Source organism: Scleropages formosus, chromosome 15 (assembly GCF_900964775.1).
Source record: "Scleropages formosus chromosome 15, fSclFor1.1, whole genome shotgun sequence".
Classification (NCBI taxonomy): domain Eukaryota; kingdom Metazoa; phylum Chordata; class Actinopteri; order Osteoglossiformes; family Osteoglossidae; genus Scleropages; species Scleropages formosus.
Genome location: NC_041820.1, coordinates 12,238,049 through 12,263,174, shown reverse-complemented (window position 1 = coordinate 12,263,174; position 25,126 = coordinate 12,238,049). Strand labels below are relative to the sequence as shown.

General features: G+C 45.8%; 2 protein-coding genes across 4 annotated transcripts; both read left to right on the top strand.

The window, feature by feature from the left end:
• dnal1 (dynein, axonemal, light chain 1) lies at positions 1 to 5,774 on the top strand. Of its 2 annotated transcripts, XM_018757764.1 has the most exons (9): positions 1 to 91; positions 618 to 656; positions 2,258 to 2,367; positions 3,001 to 3,056; positions 3,211 to 3,266; positions 3,439 to 3,565; positions 3,980 to 4,120; positions 4,345 to 4,424; positions 5,471 to 5,774. In XM_018757764.1, exons 1-8 carry the CDS (start codon positions 89 to 91, stop codon positions 4,392 to 4,394), a joined length of 582 nt encoding a protein of 193 aa, XP_018613280.1. In that variant the 5' UTR covers positions 1 to 88; the 3' UTR covers positions 4,395 to 4,424; positions 5,471 to 5,774. The 2 variants fall into 2 exon arrangements, with proteins under 2 accessions (XP_018613280.1, XP_018613205.1); XM_018757689.1 differs by lacking the exon at positions 5,471 to 5,774 and having other exon boundaries at positions 4,345 to 4,643.
• Positions 5,775 to 9,971: 4,197 nt separating this feature from the next.
• tedc1 (tubulin epsilon and delta complex 1) lies at positions 9,972 to 18,475 on the top strand. 2 transcript variants are annotated; one of them, XM_029258278.1, is made up of 8 exons: positions 9,972 to 10,218; positions 10,495 to 10,588; positions 10,709 to 10,929; positions 12,071 to 12,253; positions 12,361 to 12,441; positions 12,962 to 13,048; positions 14,289 to 14,501; positions 15,353 to 18,475. In XM_029258278.1, exons 1-8 carry the CDS (start codon positions 10,087 to 10,089, stop codon positions 15,710 to 15,712), a joined length of 1,371 nt encoding a protein of 456 aa, XP_029114111.1. In that variant the 5' UTR covers positions 9,972 to 10,086; the 3' UTR covers positions 15,713 to 18,475. The 2 variants fall into 2 exon arrangements, with proteins under 2 accessions (XP_029114111.1, XP_029114110.1); XM_029258277.1 differs by having other exon boundaries at positions 10,495 to 10,609.
• Positions 18,476 to 25,126: the final 6,651 nt, after the last annotated feature.

Here is a 25,126-nt window from a genome sequence, read left to right as displayed (position 1 = left end):
CTTAGCAACCGGTCTAGAAAACATTTATATTTACACATTTGGGAGTCGCTTCTCTTTACAGCGGCGGGCAGCTCAGAATAACAAAACCATGGTAAGTTGGAAGAAAGACTCAGTTTAGCGTAACGCTGTCGACCATTTAAACATCTCTGTGTGTGTGAATTGCTGAGCGTCAACATTTTTCGCGCTAGACGTCACAGTTTTTAGCAGATTTTTTTATGGAGGAGGATGCTCGCTCGCTGACACTTGACAGTATCTGCCGGGCGGCGTTACGAATCAATCAGGCTCCGACGTGAGCTCAAGTGGACGTCGCTGTTCCGTCCTGCAGCGTCGTTACAACAGAACTGGAAGCGTCCTCTATGACACGCAAACGTAGAGGTGTGCGGGGCCAAGGGATCCCGCGGTGTATCGCAAGGAAAGGCGCGTGTTCCGTCTACTACTACTAGCAGCAGCGTGTGATGGAACCTGCGCTCACCTGCATCGCGCTTGTGCGAACCGTGACCACACACCGCTTCGCGTTTAGGACCAAAAGTGAGCGGTCATGATGAGGAAGGACAGGTTTCTCTTTGTTTTCGGGCATTTCAGTCTCGCTCACGTTCTTCTTCATATTTGTTTCCAAGGCAAAACCGACGACCATTAAAGAAGCTCTTGCACGATGGGTGAGTACAGAATTCAGTTCAATTCAATTCAATTCAATTCAATTCAATTCAATTCAATTCCAGTTCAGTTCAATTCCAATTCCAATTCAGTTCAATTCCAGTTTCAATTTCAGCTCAGTTCAATTTTATAGTGCTGAACAAAGGCATAAGACAAATAAGACAGTTGACTATATACTAGATTAATACATTATCAATGCTTCCGTTGAACTATAAGTAAGCCTACCGGCCACGGAGGAAAGGAACAAAAATCTCCCAACTGAAAGTCGAGGGACGGGGGGGAAACAAAACCTATGGAGTCCAAGTGCCAGTGGCTGCCCGCCCCTCCTGGACATTCTAGATTAAACAAGACTTCTAAGTCAGTTTACAGATAATAATATCATTGTTGCTCTGTGCTGACTTGATTTGTTGACTTAATCTGGATTTAAAGACTGGGACAAACAACTACAGTGGACAACTACAGACAGCACTACATTTCATGAGCTGAATATGCACAAAGAAGTTGTTTAACTTGTCTCTGAATCGTTTGTGTTATTTCATCCCATATAAAGTAATAAAACAGTGAATCCCCCTCCACAATGGACATTTAACTGACTTGTATAAAGTAACCATATAATATCACTTCCTTGGGTGGTCTGTATGATAGCTGTGGACTCATTGCTAGTGCAATGTTGTGGACCTTCAAAATAATTTTATAAACAGCACAGGGCATTTTGATTTGAGTCATAGTCTAACAGTCTAAAGGTCCTGGGTTCAACCCGCCACCATCGTACCCTTGAGCACAAGGTATCTTTACTGAATAGCGCCAGTAAACTCTTCTACTGCATAAATACGTAAATTATTAAGTAGTTTAGCGTAAAAAGCCACCTTGCCTTTCACAAAGGTGTCAGCTAAATAAAAAATAAATAATATGTGCATGAATAATAGTGAGTCAGATCTGGCTGGGAGGCATGAATTGATTGGTAAACATTGAGACTGTGCGAGATGGCTCGTCTCAAGAATAATGAAAGTAGCATTAAGGCTTATTATTTTTGCCAGTCCTCACAGTTAATGCAAGGTCTTGATTCATGAGGTTTTTGCAGGATGCCTGAAGGTGATGTATGATGCCTTGAGGGCCACAGTAAATCACGCTGAGTAGGTTGTCAGGAGCTGTTCTCCTTGTTTTCGTTACAAACCTGTACCTGTCTGACAGCATCCAGTCCCACAATACAGCCGGAGCACTCCAGATATAACTTTAATATTTTTTTATGGCGTAATGAATCGGACGGTATGTTTGTAAGAAGAAGGGTTATAAAATATTGGAGAGGCAGTAAAACTCTAAATGATCTGATTACACTGGCAGTAAGGCAGCTAAGTGGGACTTACAGAAGACAAAGCCCTGCGGCGTTCAGTGTTGTTTGCCATTAACGCAGTTTAACTATTTACAATATGTGCGAGATTTGAGAACCAGTTTCAGGAATGCACAGAACCCAACCAGACCCCTGGGGAAAACTCTGTCGCTGTAGGAATTTACTTTCCTGCCATCTGTTAGACTGAGACTTAAATCAGCATATTCTACACTAGGCCCAACGATGTAACCAGACTGGTCTTGTTTGAATTCACAGGAAGAGAAATCGGGCGAAAAAGCGAGCGAGGCGAAGGCGGTCAAACTGTACAGTCAGATTCCTCCCATTGAGAAGCTGGATGCTGCTTTGTCCGCGCTTGGCAACTGCGAGTGAGCATGTGGATCCTGGTCTCATCCTCTGCAGCAGAACTCGCATCCGCTCTTCTCTCTCTTTTGCGCTCTTAACACTGCACCACTGAGTACCGTTACTGTAGCTGCTGTTACAATTCCTCTTTTCAATTTGAGGTTCTATGGAGTTTCGATAAAAAGGCACACAAACGCTTTGTTAGTTCTCACCGGATGTTATCCATCACAGATGGTAACGCACCCGTGCGTCTCACCCTCGCACCAGCACCACCATGTCCCATATTTCAATACAGTCTGAAACTTTTCCGTATGTTCTTAAAACCAAAACTAGTCGAGGCCTTTTAGTCTCATATCCCCAGTTCTGTGAAAAAGTACTCAGTTACAGAGGTCCCTTGTAGAACTCTTTTAGAACTCTCTATAGCAAACTGTATAGCAGGGACACGAGAAAAAGCATGTAAAGATGAATATTGTACGGTGAATAAAGTAAAAAAGAATAATCGAAAAATAATTGGGAGTAAATCATAATAATCGAAAGTAAACGGTAATATAACAAATGGGGAATAATATAGTTGTAAAAAGTAAGTTGCTTCAACAGTGACTATGATTACAGCTGCGCACCATCAGTTCCTGCTAATGTCTCTCTGTTCTTTTGCCCAGGAGGTTGTCACTCTCCACAAACTGCATTGAGAAGATAACCAACTTGAATGGCCTGAGTGAGTATGAGCGACGGGTGAACGTGTCCACAGATGGATGCGTTTGCCCTCGTGCCGTTTCTCTGTTGGCGTTTTACGGCGGGAGGAAAAATGCAAAACGGTACAGCAAAGAGAACAATAAAAGGCCTTAAACCTAATTTTCTCTTTCTTTTAGAAAATCTCAGAATATTATCGTTGGGACGAAACAACATAAAGAACCTTAACGGACTGGTAAACTGAGCTGTCTTGTTACTTTTAGGCTCTGTGTGGCAGAATAACCAGGTGAAGGTCTGTTGTTGTATAGTAGAGTACTTTCTGTTTGAGCAGCTGTCCCCCAACAGCCTGCAGTGTTGGTTTGTGTGAGAAATGCCCGACGGCTGTAGAAGTGCCGCGCTGTTTGCAGGAAGCCGTCGGGGACACGCTGGAGGAACTGTGGATATCGTACAACCTAATTGAGAAGCTGAAGGGCATCCACGTCATGAAGAAACTCCGAGTCCTTTACATGTCCAACAACCTCGTCAAAGAGTGGGGTGAGAAAGCCGCCCGCGGGTGTCTTGAGTCTCTACGAATGGAGGCAGATGATATGACGTTGGCGAGTTGGCATCTCGAAATATGTGATGTGTAGATGCTGTGTTAGTGAACCTCTATGAGTTGTGATGGAAAAGCTCTTTGATTTCTGATTTATTTTGAAGAATAGTGTAAATACATAATTTGTATGTGCTGTCCCCATTAAGTAATCTCCATGGGATGATAGCCACTTTCAGAAGAAATGCTGGATGTGCAGATGACGTGACTTAAGTTCTGCCTTCACGTAATTACTAAGGATGCTGGAATGTCCTCAGACCCCCTTCCTTTCATTGTTATATTGCCTGAAACTCCGGGACAAATGTATATCATGTAGGGGAGTCCTAGAACTTCTTGATCACAACTTGTGTCTGTTGCAGGTGAGTTCCTTAAGCTGGCTGACCTCCCTGCTCTAGTGGATCTTGTGTTTGTGGCGAACCCTTTGGAGGAGAAGCATTCTGCTGATGGAACCTGGATAGACGAAGCAACCAAGAGACTTCCTAAGCTGAAGAAGCTGGACGGTGAGACGAGACATATCTTTTAAAATTTCCCCCAGTAGACCATTGACCTTCTGAGGACTACGGTACTTTGTGCACACGTATGTAGGCGAGCAGCTTTTCAGTTGTGTCGGTAAGTGTCCCCATGGTCATGTGGAACCTGTAGGGAAGAGGCTGTGTGGAAATGTGAGCAGATGCTTGTTCTTGTCACCAACTGTGTAACACTGACTGCCTGTGCCTCTTCTCAGGGACCCCGGTGATCAAGCAAGATGAAGAAGAAGGAGAGGGAGACAGTTAACACCTCCCATCTTACCTTTCGTAATTACAGGTAGTCCTCGACTCACGACTTATGCGAATTATGACGACGCATTCTTAAGACGCTGGCCCCATCAACCTCATTTTATTCTTGAGTCCCGATATTTGGTTGTAACGATTAATGTGCTGTATGGTAACATCAGCTGGCCAATCTGCCCCAATGCTCCTTATTTTTCAGTCACTCATTCAGCCATCGCGTTTCATTTACGAAAAACTTTTTTTTTTTTTTTTTTTTTTTTTTTTTAACAGAAAATTTTGCTTGCGATTTCACTCAAGTTAATTTTTTTTGTAATGGCTAGCAAGCAAAAACGTGGAGTTCTGATGGTGCACAGATGAAAATGTGAACGAAAGAAATGAAAGCAAAAATATGCACGAGTGAACCATTGTAAGTAGTGTATCTAGCAGTGTAAGTCGCCTTGGTGAATAAGGTATGTGGCCTGATGACACTGCATAGAGTTCATTGGAAGTCGCTTTGGACAAAAGTGTCTGCTAAGTGAATAAATGTAAATGTAAAAATAGTATCGCAGCATGAAAATGTAATACTGTGCTGTATTTATAGTATTATTTTTCTATGCCAGTTTTATTTTAACATGAGTAATGTGTGAAAGCCCTGTTACACAGATGTAGCATTTATGCACCATGTCCTTATGGTTTATGTAATACAGTATAAAGAAATTTGACAAAGTCGACTTCCAGTGAGGTTGTCGGAACGGAAGCCCTTCGTAAGTCGAGGATTACCTTCATGGTTTACAAAAATAAGTCCTTTTTGTGTCTGTACAAATGGGTCTAGAAGTAACACAGTTACAAATCTAATTGGGCTCATAGCTACTCAGTTTTAACTGTGGTTGTTGACTGTTGGGGGGGGGGAGAAGAAATCTATCATGGTCTGGTAGGACCTTTGGAAAAGCACATTGGTACTTCCATTTTCCGGTACTTTCAGTGAGTTAAATCTTATGCAAGAGTAGAACTGATGTATATTTTACCTGCAACTTGGGAATGTGTGCTATCTTCAGAAATTCATAAATTAATTAATTATCAGTAACCACTTGTCCGGTGCAGGTTCGAGGCGGTCCGGAGCCTACCGGAGCACCCAGAGGAAACCCACTGCGCCACCGCGCAGTTCTGTCTCTTTTATAGCTATGTTAATATGACGAGTCTAGCTAAAGGTGCATCCTATTTAAAAGTTATAGGCCTCAGAGCCCTGCTTCTGCGCTGGGTTTTGAAAGGAACATGCAGATTTGCATGCCTCTGTTTCAGTGTTATTCTGTTCTGCTGAAGGATCAGTTGAAATGTGGAGCAATTCAGGGGTTACGCAGAAGGAACGATATAGGGGTTGCACTACTTGCATTCCTACAAATGTCTCAGAGTATTTTATGACATTTGTTATGTCATTAGAGTTTGGGATTTTAAGAAAAAAATACATATTTATACTTTAGGTTTTAATGATTCCAAACTGTTTATAAAGTGATTTAACTTGTGACTTTTTTGTTTTAATTTATTAATGCTATTTGTACAAATTAATATACTGTTCAATGAGATTGATGAATTTTACATTATCAATAGTTAACATGTTTAGTAATGTATGTTTGAATTAAATAATATTGAATTCGATTCTTAAGTGCTTTTGTTATTGAGAGTTTTTTGCATTTATTATATTCGTATGTCATGAGTGTCATGTCTCAAATGTTGCCAAATGGCTGGATGAAATCGATAAAAGTGCACATACTGCACTGTGCACGTCGTCCACGCATGACGGGGTTCCACGAAATCATTCCCATTTCGAGGAGATTGAATTACCATTATTCCTTATGCGAAAAAACAGATGAAAAATAATTTTGTTGTAAATATGAAGTACTGTATGTTATCATTGTCAAGCATAAAATACATTGTTTTAATTAATTTTAGGTAACATTTCTGTCTGGGACTTATTTTTCATAACAAATACTACTAATTCAAGCGCCTTACAATGGTAAAATCAGAGCTAGGTACATTCTCAAATTAATTGCTTGTGTGTGTGTGTGTGTGTGTGTGTGTGTGTGTGTGTGTGTGTGTGTGTGTGTGTGTGTGTGTACAAAGGACACACCATAGGAATGAAATATATGTAGATCAGTTACTGCAGCGGTCGTTGTATGTGTATGTTCTATAATTAGCGTAAATGTTTCCATGTGCTGATTGATGTGATCCACGGCAGGAGGGCAAAATGAGCCCTGAGATAAACAGCAGCAGTCTAAAGCAGGTATGCTGACGAAATATTCTGCAATATTCAGTGACACATTTGACAAGTTGACCAGAATACATTTAATTAGTTTTAAAACTATAATGTAGTGCAATGCATTTTAATATATTTTGTCCGAAGAAAATACACATCGAAATGACTAAAAATGTAATCACGAAAAAGGTCCTGTCCATCTTTCTCACTTGACATTATATGATTTGTGAAGGTCAAATAAAGCTCCTGTCAAGCACATGTCAGATAATAAACAGTTCAGATTCACAGGGATCTATGATCCTTCTGAACTGTAAACTTAACTCTAGGTCACTTTGGGTGAAAGTATCAGCTAAACAGCAATACAGAATAGTAACACAGAACTAATACAAACCTAAAGATGAACAGTAATAAAGAACTAATACAGAACAGTAAAAAAAAAAGAACAGCAGGGATGGCTGGTAGTGTAGTGGTTAGAGCAACTGCCTTTGAACCCAGCAGTTGTAGGTTCAAGCCTTATCTCCTGCTGTAGTACCCTTGAGTGAAGTACTTACCCTAAATTGCTCTGGTAAAATTACCTGGCTGTATAAATGGGTAAATAATTGTAAGTCACTTTGGAGAAAAGCATCAGCTAAATGAATGTAAAAAAAACGATTTAAGAGTTCATTATCATGTGTACTGTAAACAGTTTGTTACACCATACAATGAAATTCTTACTCTGAATCCTCTCAGCAGCCTATGACAAATTACAAGGACGAAAGGAGAAAACAAGGCGTAAATCACAAATTTACAAAAATTACTATTAGTGCAAAGTCACAAATTACAAAAATCCAAGATTGAAGGTTATATACATATATAAAGTGTGCAGTGCGCAATGTAAACGTGGAAGTCGTACATGTGCAAAGTCCTGCAGAGGTAGATTGGGTCTATTCGCAGTTGGCGGGGGGGTATATGTGTGCGCAAGGTATACGGAGGCAGTCTGTGGTCTCTGATGTTATTGGCGTTGTAGGTGTGTGTGTGTGTAGGAGGGATGGGGGTAGTTGACACCTCTCAGGCTCAGAGGGTGAACTGTCTGCTGTGATGGGTGGAGAGGCAGTGGATGGGTGTCATTCACAAGCCTGATGGCCTGTGGGTAAAAACTGTTTTTCAACCTTGAGGTTCTGGCTTTAACACTCCTGTAGCGTCTGCCTGATGGTAAGGGTGTGAAAAGGCTGTGCTGGGGATGACTGTTGTCCTTGATGACGTTAATGGCTCTCCTGATGGTTCTGGCCCGGTATAGGCTCTCCAGTGATGGTAAGGATGTTCCAGAGATGGTTTGAGCAGCTTTCACCACTCGCTGTAGCACCTTACGATCCTGCATCGTGCAGCTTCCCAACCGCATTGCGATAGAGCTGGTGAGGACGCTCTCCATTGCACACCTATAGAAGCTTCTGAGAATTCGGCCTGGCGTGCCAAATTTCCTCAGCCTTCTCAAGAAATGCAGACGCTGACATGATTTCTTGACCAGATGCGTTGTGTTGCGAGACCAGGTGAGATCTTCAGTAATGTGAACACCCAGGAATCTGAAGCTGCTCACTCTCTCCACCACCGTCTCACCAATATGCAGCGACGAGTGTTGTTTCCTCCTTCTCCGTGGATCTATTATCAACTCCTTTGTTTTGTTGACATTGAGGGAGAGATTGTTGTCGTGGCACCACTCTGCTAGGTCGGCCACTTCCCTCCTGTATGCCGACTCATCGCCACCCGTTATCGGTCCAATGACTGTCGTGTCATCAGCAAATTTGATGGTGGCGGTGGTGTTCTGGGAGGCCACGCAACCATGAGTGAAGAGTGCGTAGAGTATGGGGCTCAGCACGCAGCCCTGCGGAGTTCCTGTGTTTATGGTTATTGACCTGGATGTGTGGTTCCCCATTCTAACGGCCTGGGGTCTTCCCGTTAGAAAGTCCAGAACCCGGTTGCAGAATTGCACACCAAGATTGTGAAGCTTGTTGATGAGCTTCGACGGTATCGCTGTGTTGAATGCTGAGCTGTAATCAATAAACAGAATTCGAAAATAGCCGTCCTTGTTTTCCAGGTGGGCGAGGGCAGTTTGTGCCGACGGCGTCCTCTGTGGATCTGTTCCGTCTGCATGCGAACTGGAGAGGGTCCAGAGTGTCCGGAGCGATGGTCTGGATGGTACCTCATGACAATTCTTTCAAAGCACTTCACCACTATTGGAGTCAGTGCAACGGGTCGGTAGTCATTGAGGCAGGATGCTTTGTTGTTTTTGGCAGCGGCGGGATAGTGGTCCTCTTTAAGCAGGTGGGAATTGAGGCTTGTGCAAGGGACAAGTTGAATATATCCGTAAAGCCATCAGCTAGCACCGATGAGCAGGTTGTAAGTACGCGTCCAGGAATGTTGTCTGGGCCGGGTGATTTCCGTGGGTTTATTTACCCAAAAGTCTTTACCACATCTGCAGATGTGACCGTGAATGGTGGGTTCTGTGTGTTCCCACCAGTCAGTTTAATACCCAGTGGTTTGTTGTTCAAGACCTCGAAACGGGCAAAGAATTTGTCGTAACTGGTTACTGCTGACGAGTAGTCATCCAGGTCAACAGTGCAGTCCTTGCGCATGGCAGCATTCTTAAACACCTCCCAATCAGTGCAGTCGAAGTAGTCCTGAAGCACCTCATCAGATTCTTCAGACCACACTGATAGATAACTAATGGACCATCTAGACCGGAGGTTCTTAATCGTCTCTAGGCCACAGTCCCCTTTAAGAATGTGATGAAAGTTAAGCACCCCCTCCTAAAAAAAATGTCTATAAATAAATTCTAAAATATACTTCACAGAATTGTACAGCTATGTTATAGTAATAGCAATATTTCGTGATTCCATTTATAACTTGTATAAGCTGGTAGTGTAGTCCTTAGAGGCGCTGCCTGTAGACCCAAAGGTCATGGGTTTGAATCCCACCTCCCGCTGCAGTTCCCTTGAGCGAGGTACTTACCCCAAATTTTTTCCAGTAAAAATTTCCCAGGTGTATAAAAGGGTAAATAATTGTAGGTACCCCTCCCTACCAAAGTTTATTTGGAAAGCTAAACATAGCATCAGCTAAAATGTCTTTAGTCAAGACAGCGTTGCCCATATTTTTACAGTATGCCATTTACCCTGAAGGCCACCCACAGACCACCCACAGACCACCCAGAGACCACCCACGGGGCTGGAGGATCGTCAACGGCTGGGAATGCAGCGGCTCGTGTAGTGCGAGAACATTTCGGGGGATGTCGCACGTCACATCTACCAGCAGAGGGCGCGCTAAGAAAGGTCAAACACGTCACGTGATGAGGCCGTTCTTCCCCGCTAGTCAAGGAAATCTCGCATGCGGAAATGCTATCGCATCGTCATGGCAACGGCTTCCGTCCCTTTCCGCCGGGAAAAACGAAATAAGTTTGGGCGCCTGGCGGGTGGCGTGCGAAAAGACGCAATCGATGCAGCGCGAAAGGAGCGTGAAAGTGAAAGAGGTGATCGAGTCTCTTTGCAAACTACTATGTGCCCTCGGGGTGGATTCGGTCCCCGGTGCAGAAACATTTCGACGGGCGAAGTTCAACAAGGCGGACGCGGTAAGTAGTAAGAACTGACTGGACGGAACCACCGCCGCGCAACTTTAACTTTTTCTCGTCACATCATGATCATGACTCACCGAAGCGAAGCTGCAGTCAGTCAGTGTCTGCTCGTAACTAGTCTAGTCCCTGTGTGACTAGCTGTCAGCTCACTGAAGACGTAGGGGGGGTGATTAGTGATGGTGAGTGTGGATGGATGGATCATGGATGGAGTGTGAGGAGTGTCAGTGTGTGATGTCGATGACGCTCCCTCCCTGCTGCTGCGCTTCCCTCCAGGTGGCAGACATGTGGAGGTTACTCTACAGTGTCCTGGTGAAGGCCCTCCGGTGGGAGTGTTCCTGCCCTCCTCCGGCGCGCAAGCCCGATCAAGGTTGGCCAAACGCAGCGATCGGTCAGCGCGCCTCTCTTTTCCCCCCAGCAGTTTTAATCATAATAAATGCAATAACAATTTTACGCTCACCTCGCTCGGGCGTGACCTCTGCTCCCTCAGACGCGGCTCGGGCGAGGATGGCGAGGACCATGCTGTTCCAGTGCGGCTACGGCGCCCCGTGGCTGCTGGGCGTCGGAGGCCGCCACGACGTGGACGCGGTCGGAAGCCGCGACCTGCTGCTGGCCCTGGGCTGGCTCTTGTCCTCGGGGAGCCTGCTGGAGAACCTGCTGAGAGAGGCGGCTCGGGGACCGGAGGCCCTGCCGGACACGACCGCGGTCACGGTGGCGTCTTCGTCCGTCCGTATCTTGCGTGCGCGCTCCCTTCCCTTCGCAAAACGAAGGCTCCAGGCTTTTTTTACTCGAGTTTGGACTTGCGAGAAAATTTAATTTGCACCTGAAAATTCGCATAACAGGAGATCGACTTGCATGTATGAGGGAAGAAGAAAGTAAATTCAAGATTTGGGCCTTGTTTACGTTTAGCACCATGGCAGTCCCGGGGTGCCATGGAAGAGCTTGCCTTCACGGAGAGAAAGAGGACGGTCGCAGAAAAGTTTAGAAAGAGCCGCCAAAATATCATAATACCTCGTCGCAAAATTTTACTGGGCCGACGAAGTCCCCGTGCTCAACCCTCGGGTACAATCTCTCTGTATTATAAAGATTTATTATGCCGTGTTTCCCAAAAATAAGTGCGATTTTAATGTTTCTTTCGTCTTCTCGGTGCGGAATACCTAGTATTGAAGTTCACGCGTCATTATGTTCCTCATTTTACGTTTAGAGGCCGGGCTGCTGTGGAGAAACTGCCGCTCAGAGAAGAGCGTCGCTGAGACTCTGCGGTGGCGGAGCTGCTTTAGCTCCCCGACTCCAACAGGTGGCGCCGCAGCACCTCCGCTGACTGCATGAGCCGATGTGCGAGTCGCGTCGGGTCGGAGAGGCTGCGCTCTTAGTTCGAAGCGGGCCGAGGCCGCAGGCGGCTTAAGGGTCGTGCTCCGGATCCGTGTTTCTGAAAGCTGCGTCAAGTGAGATGCTGGTGGCGGGCTTGCAGGATGGGCTTGCAGGATGGGCTTGCATGTCTCCTTGTGGTGGCAGTGTTCATCTGAGAGTAATATGGGGTCTGTGCCCTTATGGGTGTTTCCTGAGAATCGCTTTGATCCCTACGGATTAGGAGATGGTTACGAAAACACCGTGTGCGCATCTTCCAGTCCTGGAGGCTTCCTAAGTGCCCGTTAATGATAAGCGGCAGGGCACGTATTTCGAGGATGTTTTTCGAAGGAAAGCGGTGCCGCGTTTTCGTGTCACGTTTTGCCGCTTTGGAGCGTGTCGCGCGTTCCGTTCTTGATCCGCTGCAGCCGATGGAGATGGGAAGAGCGTTCGGAGGTTCGGTTGCGTGGAAAAACTAAGGGCGCTGTGATGGAATTTGTTGTAGGCCTCTTTCCGTGTGCCCGGTGCTGGGGGTTCCCTTGTTGACCGGCAGAGGGCTGAAGAGGAGCTGGGGGAGGCGGACTGGGAGGAGGGCCTGAAGGCTCTGCTGTGGCAGCATGGGAAACTGACCTTCCTGAGGAGGAGCCTGCAGGCGGCGCAGGAGGAGAAAGCCCGGCTTCTGCACCAGGTGAGGGGAACGAGCGCGTTTTCGTCCGTGCGCCCCGTCCCCTCTGTCGCTGGCACTCGTGAGACGGAAGGAAAGATAGGAGCCGTTTGCCTCTTCCATTCCCGCAGGTCCTCTTTTTGGCGAGATGCCCCACAAACTCCCAGGGATGCTCTGCCAAGTCTCTCATAACCTCGGCCAGCGAGAACAAGGTACCCTACCGTTTGCTGTGGAGCTGCCTCATCAGATGCAGGGTTTCAAGGGCCAGGAAACCTAAAACTTCTTTTGTGTGTGTGTGTGAGCTGTGAGAGAGCGAGAGCTCCCACATGTGGCTGCAAAACAGATCCTTTCCTTGTATAAACTCCTCTATTAAATGTTTCCAACTTTCCTCATAATACTTCATCTGCATGTGTATGGAATAATTAAAATTAATTTTTCCACTCCATTTGTATGCAAAGTAGAGCTAGAAAATAGTGGAAATAATGAATCGCCCCTCTTTTTGGAAATGCACGTGTCGGTGATTGTATAAGAAAAGGGAAGCAGACAAATTAATCGATGGAGACGGTTTGATAAGGGAGGCGAAATATTGATAACTGTAGAATCTCCAGGTGTTCACGAGGGCTGCTTGTCAGTCTCTTTGGATTGTGAAGCTCAATTCAGATTCTTAGCTAGTTGACTGAGGCTGGAAATTTTGCATTTCCTAGGATGTAATAACTTCTCTCCTGGTTGCAGGAGCTGGAGCGGTTGAAGGCGGAGGCCCACGTTCTGGAGAAGTTCCTGGAATGGAAGGACCTGGAAGGTCTCTTCTGGTGCTGGATGGTGAGTTCCTGCTTTCATTATCAGTCTTTTAATCCTTTTTATCTTTCAGGTCTACCCAGAATCTACGGTCAAGATGAGGGTTTCTCCATCATGGCTTCTGTAATGCACTTTGTGTGCTTGTTTTTGTTCCAACTGAACTCCGTCCATTAGCCACTGTCCATTAGTTTGGGTACTCTCATTTTTCAATTACATTAAACTGAATTTGTTAATCTGAAAAGATATCAGCATCGAAACTCACCTTTTTGTCTTACATTTATTCTCCATAAAAAGAGTGATTTGGTATCCGCTCTTAAAGGTAATCGATGACAACAGCGATTATAGGCTCAGGTGTGTTTAGCCTTTAAGCAATTAGGAATCAAATTAAGCGCCATTCTGATTTGTTCAGTTTCAGGAAGCTTTTTTAGGAACATAATTTATTAGCTCCTCTAACGGTTATACCATCTTTTCACAATTACAGGTACTTGTCAGCAAACACGAATTCAGTTTAACACGATTTATTCTGTGTTCAGTGTTCCGTGCTGTTGTTACTCTCCACTTCTTTAGCATCTTATGTACCTTTACAGGGGTATATATGCACCATGCTTTGTACTCTATACCCAGCGTTTTGTAATTGTATTTGGATTCATTTTACTTTGCCTAATTTTCGTTATAAAGGTCACCGCTGACGTTTGTTGGCGATTGTAGCCATTTTTCTCTCTGACATGCAAGTGATGGAGAAAGGCTGATGTATGACTGTCGGGGGTAAAGAACCCCTTTCCACAAACTGCCCCCGTCAGAACCACAGCCACTAGCAAACGTACGGGAGGCTTGGCATTCATCCATCCTCGTCGTTTTCCTTTGACCCTCCTCTCTCATTACCCAATGCTTTTGATTAGAGGAGGACTTGGACGTATTGATCTGTACTGGACTTCAATTACAGAAAATGTCTGAGATTGATAAAGAGAGTCCCCAACCACTCACGAGAAAACCAAGATGTTTCTATTGTTTGTCTCTTTAACATTTTCAAGTTATTTGAGCAGTGATCACTATTTGATCATCATTTTCAAGTACATTCGGCAAAGTGTTCTATTGTGTATGTTCTATGTTTAAGTCATACATGAAGAGCGCTTAGGATGGAGAAGGAGTCTTTGAGATATTATAAACATCTCCCATCGGATGTCACCTGTATCATTAACCTGTAGCCGCTTGCTATGAAACGATGCTGCTGGTGATTTAATGGTGTCCCCTCTTTGCTCCGCAGGGCAGCGTGATCGATGCTAAGCTGGCCGATCCGCTTCGGCCCCTCCCGGAGAAGGCTGTTGCCCCGGAGTCTGGAGACATACCCTTTGCCGGGGGCTGTCGCCAAGCTCAAGTAGGGTGGAGAGCTGTGTACCAGCTGGGGGAGAGTCTGCAGGCGCTGCAGGCGGGCCTCCGGACCGTGCGGGCAGGGCCGGTGGGTAATGCGTTGTCCTGGGTGAGTAGCTAGTGTGTTCTGTAGAAGTTTTATTTTTTTCATTGTTTTTTCACTAAGTACACAAATCATTAGTGTTAGGAGGATGTCAGGTGCGTAGTAGTTTAAGACATGGACTTGTAACCCTCACACACTGGCTGAAACCGCTTGTCCCAAGTGGGGTCGCGGTGAACCGGAGCCTAACCCGGCAACACAGGGCACGAGGCCGGAAGGGGAGGAGACACACCCAGGACAGGGTGCCAGTCCATCACAAGGCACCCCAAGCGGGACTCGAACCCCAGACCCGCCGGAGAGCAGGACCCGGCCGAACCCACCACGCCCCCGCTTGTAACCCACTACTTCAATACTCCCTAAACCCTTGAGAAACGCGCCAGTAGGATTGCCCAGTTATATACGCAAGTGGGTAAAACGCACGTGGCTTTGGGTGAGCGCTTTGGCTGCATTGTGGAACACTTTGCTAAGCAGTGACTTAAAAATTCTGAAAATAATGCGGTGGTGACCTACTGATTGGTTTGGTTTTTGTATCATTAGCTTTGACAGAAGCATTGCACCGAACGCCATAGAACAATCATCAGACATGTGGACAAATGAAATATAGGGGGATATCGGGATGGTTAAAATCTTAAATGTCTTTGGGGTCAGTTTGCATGACCCATAATGATGTGCACGTTCTTTAGGTAACTGTCATGTACAGATGCAAACTTATTTTTCTAGAAGTGTGTAGAAACATATTGGAATTTTGACTAACCATCCAGTTGTAATTCGTTCTCCTGGCCATTGACCTGTCCACTACAGCCGATAAGACTCGGGTGTGACATCCACAGCTCATAACCGCTGCCCTTTCTGTGTAACAGATGAAACGCTCCTGCGATGGCAAGGATCAGCTGGTGGAGCAGGCTGATATTCAGAAGAGAGTGCAAGCCAGACTCTGCAGCCTCAAAGAGACATATACTCTCTCAGCATCGGTTACCAGGTACAGGCCCTGTCTACTTGAGTGTCCCAACCCCCAGCGTCACAATCCTGCCAGTCACGTTCCGTGCGAGGTGGGCCAGCGGCACGGGGTTCGAGCCGCTCAGCTTATCCGAGAGCTGCGAGAGAAGGAAGCAGTGCTGCGAAGTGAGCTCGGCCGGCTACGGCAGGGTGCCAGGGAAGAACTGCTGGAGCGGGCGGGCCGACTCAAAGGCACGGTCCTCATCCCCCCCGTAAAAAGGTAACGAGTGGTCAGCAATCACGTGGAACTCTAATGTGTCAGAGCATCCCAAGAAATGGTGACCCCGGTCCAGACCAAAGTGCGTATATTGCATTTGCGTGTTTTACAAGCGGTACCGAATGCCAGTTTGCAGCTGCTTTTATTTGTTTATCTTCGTTTTAATGTTTGTTTTGCTTATGTTTGCTATTATGGAACTTTCAGAAGTAGGTCATGGCTTCGTTTTCTTGTTTATTAAATGTAGGCTGAACCCTGATTAGGGCTCATCCCTCAGAGACTTAGTTCAAGTGCCTATACCTTTATTATTTTTTTCAAAGCTTCAAAATACTTCTCATTCACCCATATATTTACTGGCGGAAGCAAAGTTCTGTTTATTAAAAATGAATAGATTATGTTGCAATTCATACTGAAACTTTCAGTAAACAGAAAATTAAGAGGCCCAGGGAAGCCGTGGAATGTTTTGAATATTCGATTAATGGAAGTAATTCTTAGAGAAAGTTTTTATTTCTTTGATTTTTTTTTTTCCTGCAGGATTAAGGACATATAACAGAAATATTAATATGTTGAACCGTAACCATTTCCTTACTTGAATGCGTGATTGGGGGGATTTTTCAGGGGCCCACTGTAGCGAGGAAACCTGTGCGCTTTGCATGTACAAAACCATCTGTATGGCCCCGCTCTCCACTGAGTGGCACGTTTTTTAAATGTCGTGAGGCTAAATGAAAAAACTGGTCAAAGCAAATAAAAACTGAATCTTGCGGTATATTAATGTGGAACATAAGTGATTTAGCATTTGTGAAAAATGGAGGGAAATGAGTTATTTTTTGCAATTACAGAGTAATGCATAATGCACTTCCAGGAGTTCCAGTTGCTGGTGCAAAGCACCGTATGGCGATTATGCTGATTTTTGCAAATGAACGACCCCTATAATGTGATTTATCTAGGCTGAGGAAGCTTTTGTTACCTGTGTTGGTAGCTTGGAAAAGCAGATACAGACTGATCGTAGCTCACGCTGTTAAAAACGTGCCTTTTTGTGTGTAGGAAGCCGTCGCACGAAACAAATATATCCTTTTCGCTTTCAGCGGAGTGTATATAGAATTGAAAAAAAATCTAAAAAGATGGTTTCAAATGTGCAAATCGTCCACACAATGTGGCGCATTGAAATGCTTCACGTCGTAGTCGTTCCGTTTTGTACTGCGTGTGTTGAAGTTGTTCCGCTGTCCCGAAACGCAAAGTGCCAAACCAAGGTACTTGCTTTGCTCTGAAACCTGCTTGCGAACGAGTGAAATGCCTCGTTCAGCTGCTGCCGCGCTACGGAATGATACGTGACACCTGCTCCTGCCGCAACCCGCGCAGGACGTGATGGACGCCCAGCTTATGTGGCGGTCGCATTATTCAAATGACCGCGCTGCAGCTGGGCTCATTTACATAATCATTCTCTGTAAATATTCTCCAGATTCATGAACTGTAGGTCCCTCCAATTAGTTGGCACCTCTCTGGGGAAAAATGCCTCTATGTGTCCTAAATAGTTGCTACTATGTCTTCAAGCTGTAGATTTCTGAAGTTCGCTTGGATGAAGGATTTGGTGGTGATTTATGTACCGGAGCTGCCAGCAGCCTGATTAAGCTCTGTGATGCAATGCTGCTCAGACTTTGCTTTCAATTCGTAGGGCCAAAAGCCGACCGACTCTCTCTCACGTGCGCTCGCTCGATGGGATTTAATCTTATTATCTGTGTTCCGAGTTTCAGTTCATTTCAGTTTTAATATGCCCTGGCAGACCGATGACCTTCTACAAGTTTAATCAAGTCTCCCGCGTTGAACTGTCCTGAACTGCCCCCTCTCGGTGCGACCACGACGCTCGCTCATCTGATCGTCCAAATTAGTGTCGGGCGTCTTGTTTATAAGGCAGTGGACAAAGAGGCTGGGGCACGTCAGGGAAATATGTCCTCTTCTGATCTTCAGCTCATTAGAGTCTGGACTATTAGCTGCTCTTGTTTACACGCTGTAAATTTTTGCTCGCAAGCTTTGTCAGACTTTATCTTCAAGTGAGCATCACTTTGCTTCTGGAGTCTAAAGAGGACGGCGCGCTTGCGATTAGCCGCGAACCCTGACGCTGCCAGACTGGCGCCGAAGGCGGGCCAAGGTTGAACGGAGAGCTTGAAATGTAGCCGTGGGGTGTCTTGGTGGGCGGCTGGGTGGGTTTCGTGTTGCGCTGCTCTAATTGGACACGCTCTCCGGGCTCTCCTCAGTAGGTCGCTGCTCGGTGCTCGCGAGGATCACCCCAAAGAAGATTGTGCAGAAGAAATGCCTTGACGCCTCAAACTAATTAACGTTGTTGATGCGGCGCTTTGCTCGCGGGTCGCGGCGGAAGGCTATTCCAGCATCCTGCCCTCGTCCGGCACCAGAGGACCCCTCGAAACGGCTGTAGCAGAACTTAACAATGAATGCTGACAAGGATGTTAAAAGCTCATTGCTGGAACCGAGGAGGTTTTAACTTTCTTGCTAAGCCGAATAAATTTGAATAAATCTAAATACATATTAGGTACCCTGCCAGCTGGGTTACAAAGATTGCTGTGTTGGTTAAAAACAAACAAACATGAAAAATAGATTAGATCTAACACCAGAATTAGGGTGGAAGCCCTGTACGACAGGCATTTAAGACGAGAGTCAAGTAAATATGCGCCGAAGGTTCATGTTTCGGTTGAAATAAATGCATTTCTTTTCCCGCTGACCAGTAGACATATGATCTGTCACAAGGTTGACTAGTAGTGCGGTGATGGCATTCTAGAGTTTCTCTCCGAGGTACTGAAGGCTCGTTGTCGGGTAAATGTACAGTTTAAGGGTAACGGTTTCACACCCACTCATTCCTTCATTTACATATTGTATTAGCCTAGCTACAAGTGCTGCAGATTAGACGCACGTCTGTTTTTAGAATAGTCGCCGATGGCCTCGTTATTAAATTATTTTGTCAAGACGGTAATGAGACCGGCAGCCTGGACGTCGGAGACGGAGCAGAGGTGGATATCCATCTTGCATTTCTCCCATTTCTGGAGACGTAAACGGCAGAGAAGACGGAGGGGATCCTGGCCAGCTCCGAGACAAATATCATCCTCTGAATACGAAATCAATAGCGATCGCAAGGGCTGACGATTTACACATCTATTGATCTCGCTGTAGCTCTTCAGCAGTTTCATTTTGGGGCAAAGCAGCAGAACATGAAGAATCATAATGCAAAGGAGAGCCTTGCGATACCCCTGCTTGCTTGCTTTTCGGTGAGAGCACGATGTCCCTTCTTCCACGTGGACTCGGACTGTATAAAACTGTGCATCAGCTAGTTAACCTCACAGGACCCATGAATGACGCCATGAAAATGTGTCGCGCTTCATAATGTTGCTTAAGCCTTAATCGCAGCGCACAGAGTAGAAGAAGAACCCCCGGCATCATGCAGGGCTTTTGACGTAAATCAATGCAGAACTGAAGGCCGGCGCTCCACCGGAGATTTTTGAAAGACTTAAACCAATCGTGTCATGCTTTGATGTATTTCTACACACTAAATTCCACCAAAGCCAGTGAATGCAGCACGAGCGTAATAGAGCGGACCAACGAAGTCACGTCGTCCATGGAAAGCACATTAGAATGAATCGTTTGTTCCTTTTCAAACCCAGATGACCAACAAAGGTGAAAATCTCACAGTACGAACAAAATCTTAGTCTCTTGGCATCCTTGGATTCTGTGCATAGCAGGGGCAATACGAGGGGTGTCGACAAGTTATGTCCAAAGAGACTTGCAGTGTTAGATATACTAGACTATGCAGAGTGGGGCAGCTGCTTCTGGACCCAAAGGTCACAGGTTTGACTCCCACCTCCAGCTGTAGTGCCCTTGAGCGAAGTACATACCCTAAATTGCTCCAGTAAAATTCCCCGGCTCTATAAATGGGTAAATAATAGGAAATAGCTTGAAATTGTAATAAAAACAAGAGAAAGTGTGAGTTAAATGAATAACTAAACGTAGACTACTTGGCATCGTTATTCATCACTTTTCACGTATGCAGCGGAGCCGTGGTAGCACGGTCACACGCCGCGGGAGCGGAACGTGGAGTCCAAAACATTTTTGGACAGCGGAGGAAACGCACGGGAAGAAACGTGTCTGGAACTCGGCGTCGGAGACAGTCGGATCGAAACGCCCAGCCCGGCAGCCGCGAAGCGGCCGGTCTCGCGCCCCGCGCAAGCTGTCAGAAGCGCGCGGGGTGCGAAAGGAGCGCAGACATCCCGAATAAGCGGAAGGGACCGTCTAAAGGTGATCGGAGGAGCTTCGCGGTCATCGCTCCGAGAAACGGCGATGGCGACAAGCACAAAGAAAGCCAGTTTGTTAGCGCCGAGCCCTGTCCCGCCTCGCGGCGTTGTCACTGTGATTTCTAGGTGCTGCTCTGCTTTTCAGACACCCTGTCCAATCAGTTCTCTCTGCCTCCGCTACACCTCTCATCCCAGCCTCGCTAACACCCCGGAGTCTGGTTTACACCGCATTTCCCAGCTCCGGATAGAGATTATCTTTCCACCAGAAGAACATCACACTTGTCATAAACGCATGGGGATCAGTAATGATGTGGAATAAATAGTACAGGTATGGTGCTTTGGAAGCGCTTCCTTGTTTATCCCACAGCACAGCTGGAGTGCTCGTTATACCGGAAGGATGCGCGCGACTCTTAGCCGCACGGTACCTGGTGAAAAATGAGGTGAGCGAGGCCAAAATAATAACGATCGGATGCCTTACTAGGTATCTAAGCAGTGACTTTTGAAGACCGAGATGGATTGTTTAGCTGTGAAGGCGTGCAGCTGAGAAAGGTGGCGATAACCTCCTCTTAGCGCAAGAAATAAAAGTGAATAGTAGCGAAGTTTTAGAGAAAACTGCTTGAAACGGTAAACGGATAAGAAGCGAAGGGGACAGGGGATGCAACAGGCTGAGCGACTTGTATCTCGCCGACTTTATCTTCAAAGAACAAACACAAAGTGAGGTGGAAAACGCTTTTCGTGCGGAGACTTGCTTGTCGCATGAACCCTGTTTTAGAAAATTGCTTTAATAGCCTTTCATATTTTATTTTTCCCCATTTTTGTGATGTCGTGAATATTTATGGGATCTGCACGGAGGGCCGTTTACTGGACTGCTGACATTTGTTTAGAAGAAAAATGTTTCTCTTTCCTGAACTGACTGGCTCCGAAGCAAATCCTGCGTCCGAATTGCGTCCGAGTTGACTGCCGTGAGCATCCCGGTCCGGTCTCTCCGCAGCCTCTAATCACAGCTTCATAGCGGAGGCAGGAGGGAGTTTTGGCGGAACGGAGATGCGCGGCAAGGCTTGCGACGTCCTCTGATGAGCAGCCGAATTCAGCCCGTCCATTTCCCTGCTGCCTTCTCCAAGCTGCCCCTGTTTTACTCTGCTTCGCTGTGCTGGATTTCTCAGCGAGCGCATTTGGGATGATGACATGATCCTGGAGCAGCTCTTGGCTCAAGCCAGGGCCCATGTTTGTTTATGCTTATATTTAGCACGTTGCATTTTATTTTTTCTATGCAAATGTTGTTCTAAGAGCACAAGCAGTTGTTCCACATATGGTGTCTAATTAAAGCTAAGCTTCACTATTTGCATAATTTGCACAATACACTGTGGTGAATCATAGTGTGTGAACATTTTTTTTTTTTTTTTTAGCTGGCCTTATCTGAATTTAGTGCGTCGGAACACATCAAAGCATAACAAGAATGAAAACCTTTGCGGGATAAAAAGGAAAAATACATGAAATATAGAACTGCAGCAGCCGAATAAACATAACTTTGCATTTTACTGTCATGGACATGTGGGCCCTCGCAAATTTTAGACCATCGCTGGGCTGTGCAAAATGAGATCTCTCTCTCCAGTTTTATCAGACGCTCTACTTTTGCTCTCACAGAGGATGATGTGAATAAGTCAGCAGCAGTCATGTCCCCATGGAGACCGAAACAGATGGAAATAAGCTCGACTTTGCTGGATCAAGATCAGTCTGCTGAAACGGTCGTCATTCTTGCCCTAGGAGACCCACATGTTTTCATTGCGCTCAGTTTAATTGAAGTTGTTGCTTAGATGTAGTTTAACACCAGCCATCTTTTGCGGGTGAAAATGTGCTGCACGTGTCTCAGCTGGTTGGAGATTATTAGACAATTTTGGGGCGAAGTCTATAACCGCAAAATTATTGTTTATAACATGCCTGACCGAAACACCGTCCCAAACATCAGGCAACCGAGGGAAATGAGGCTCGAACCACAAAACAAAATTTCAGTTATTTAAATTAGTTAAGGTCAGTTGGAAAAGAAGTTTTCTACTTTTTCCCTAAATTCTGCTTTCCTCTCCTCCTCCTTCACCATGGGCCTCTTCTTGCCCATCTCAAGTCTCTTACTTGGACATCTCCCATTTTCCTACATGCAATCATGGAATTTCAGGCAATGATCAACTGGGATTAATTTTATTAATTTATGTTAATCTGAGCTTTGAACTGTTGTTCTTGTCGCAAATGATTGATGTTGGTTCTAAAAAAAAAAAGCTATTTTTTTAGACTCCGAGATAATGCCCAATTTTGAAAACAGGAGGAGGTAAAGCACCGCCAGGGAAGTAGGTACCTAGTGGTTAAGCGCCTGAGTGTGTGACTGAAAGGTTGTATTTCAAGGCTGCTGCTACGCCCATGAGAAATTTCTATCAGCCGAATCCCCTCAGTAAAACACCCTGCTGTTTCGAGGCATAAAACTGCAAGCTCTTAATAGAACCGCCTGCTAATTTATTACGTGTTTCCAGCAGGTGGTGTAGTGGTTAAGGACGTGCAGTCATACTGTGAGGGCTGCTAAACGCAGGGGGTGTGCCACCATAGAGCTGTCGATCAGAAGTGTTTAAACTGAGCTAATACGGTGAAATATAAAGATGTATAAATAGCCGAAGCTCTAAAAGCACTGGCTAAGCGGTAAAATGGACATTAATAACACGTAGCTGTGCCGCTAACCAGTGGTCAAGGACTACTATGGTAGGGTGTTACGGAAGGAGGCAAAGTACTAAACTGCTGCCGTCAATAGGCCAAAGGAGGGTGCCGGGGAGATCTTGCATTTCAATTTTTTTCAGATGTCTTGAATCCACAGCAAATGACGCAAGTGTAGACCCCCTCAGTGTGCAGCTCAGCACCTCCGTGCTTCTTTCCGCAACCTTCTCCGGTCTACTTAACCACCGGCGCCTCCTTTACCGGTTTCTCCGCTCCCGTTTCTCTAAACGGGGCTCGTCCTGGCTAAGGTGCATCGAATCTGCCAACTGCCGTCATGAAATCTGTGAAGAAAATCAGGCGATACGCCTTTCGGGCGCTGCAAGCGGATGAATTGCCAGAAAAATATTCCTCTCCCCCCTTTTTAAAGTCTCCCTCCAGAATTGATCTCTATTCCATGTATACAAAAGGAACAAATTGGAGTAGAACAGCAGGTGAAATAGTTCAGTGCACATTTAAGATGCAGAATCATGTTGTCCAGCCCCTGGAGAGGGAGCGCAGAAAGGATGGAAAATGCCAGATTTCAACCTATGCATGTCTGATTCCAGCCGTCTGCTGCCGGGATGAAGAGAATTTAAAAATGGGTACGAACGCCGTGAACTGGCCCGAGCTACACTCCCGGGAAATGGAAAACAATTTTTAAATGCCATTTTACATTTTTAATACTGCGAAAGCGATGTCGTGGAATGATTTCAGAATTGCAGTATCCACGTAATGTCACCTGGCCGAGGCATGAGCTCGGCGACGGGAACGGAACGCTCTCCGAGGGGTAATGAAATGGGCTGCGCTTTTTCCAAAACCACAGAAATCAGAATCCGGAGGTAAAGGCCCAGATTTGCCAAACCTTTTGTCTTTACGCCCAAAGGCACTTTGGCTGCGCCCAGTGACGTTAACGTAGGCGCTCACGAACACTCGCCTATGCGTCAGGAATACATTTGCCCTCCGTGCGCCCGTGTCTGAAATACCTGCATATAAAGAGAACGAACTGTGGGAACGGAGCTGGGAAATGGGAAATTAATTCTCAAACCGATGTTGTGTCAGATAAGACTCTGTACGGATAGCATCAATCTAGGACAAGGTTGAGCCTCGGGGCTCGGTTTTTAGCAGGTACAAGATTTAGTGCCTGTGATGCTTTCCAGTCAGCTGCAGATTTTTAACCTGGGAAAGGAAGGTGGTGTTGAATTCCTGTACACGCGCCAAAGCCTGCATCTCGGGGGCCGCTCGTTTAGGCACGGGGAGGATGGCTGAAAAACGGGCGAAGCATCCTGGAACGAGTAGAACAAACGTTACTCTTCTGTTGATACGTACAATTTCGACACGTTTTATGCAGATGCATTAATATTCTCTGTAGCAGTAATGAGCTGTTCTCTAGCCATCCTCTGATTCTCTCTCCTTCTCTTGAGTATCAAAAGTATACGAAGCCTTTATCCAGCTGCTTTGGATGCAAACCACTCCGCAGGATTAGCCGCTAATTGATGTTTGCTCTTCTGCTGTAGCCCGACAACTGTGGACAAATAATCACGTTATATAACCAAACTATCCAATAAAGGTAAAAGCCTGGCAGCGTTTCATGGTTCATCAAGCGCCTTAAAGTAGAATGGAAATACTGAGGCTCTAGCCAAGTCACACATGTATAGAAACCTGCTTATTAGGAAAGGATCTGTATGTAAACACACACACACACACACAATCGCTTGGCAGTTAGCAGGACAGCTTGCACATTCTCTTATTATTTTTATTATAATTAGATGGCAGTTAGAGTTTGGAGTCCCAAGTACATTAAGGATCACCAGTGAAACGGCACTTCATATTGAAGAAGAGCCACCGAAAGAACCCGCCGAGCTGGCAGGGTGCGAACGGAATGCAGACGGGGCTCAGACGCAATGACGAGAGCAGCACTGTATCCATCCGGGGAAGAGAATGCTCAGCAACGGAGCAATTCGCACGAGGGTTATAATTTGCTTTATGGAAGGTGCTTTGAATCATTTTCTGTTGTCAAGCGCCACGTGAGAGAGGGCCGTACTGAAGTGACGGGATCAGGAGATGAAAACAAACAATCGCAGACGCGCACATGCACACAGACACACACAAAAAGTCATTACCAAGCCAAAATCAGTAGTTAAATGGCTTTGCTATCACATTATATCTGTCTGCTTTTTGCAACAAGTCTTTCAGTGTCTGCATCAAAATGATACTTTCTTCATATAGCAGAAGTAAACCTGAGAGGAATGGACAGTGGCGGAGCAGTGCTTGTTCGGGTTGTAGGGGTATATAGGTCGGACAGTACTCTAATGGCAGTGACTTAACATGGGGAGCTTGAAAAGGCTCAAAAACCAGGAAAAAAGTACATCTTCACTCTGTGTTTGACTTCAGCAAGG

Coding starts and splice junctions, on each gene's coding strand:
- dnal1 (XM_018757764.1), top strand. Junction 2,368..3,000: donor TCCGCGCTTGGCAACTGCGA/GTGAGCATGTGG, acceptor TCTTTTGCCCAG/GAGGTTGTCACTCTCCACAA. Junction 3,057..3,210: donor AACCAACTTGAATGGCCTGA/GTGAGTATGAGC, acceptor TCTTTCTTTTAG/AAAATCTCAGAATATTATCG.
- tedc1 (XM_029258277.1), top strand. CDS start 10,087: ATGCAGCGCGAAAGGAGCGTGAAAGTGAAAGAGGTGATCGAGTCTCTT. Junction 12,254..12,360: donor AAGCCCGGCTTCTGCACCAG/GTGAGGGGAACG, acceptor CCATTCCCGCAG/GTCCTCTTTTTGGCGAGATG. Junction 13,049..14,288: donor GTCTCTTCTGGTGCTGGATG/GTGAGTTCCTGC, acceptor TTTGCTCCGCAG/GGCAGCGTGATCGATGCTAA.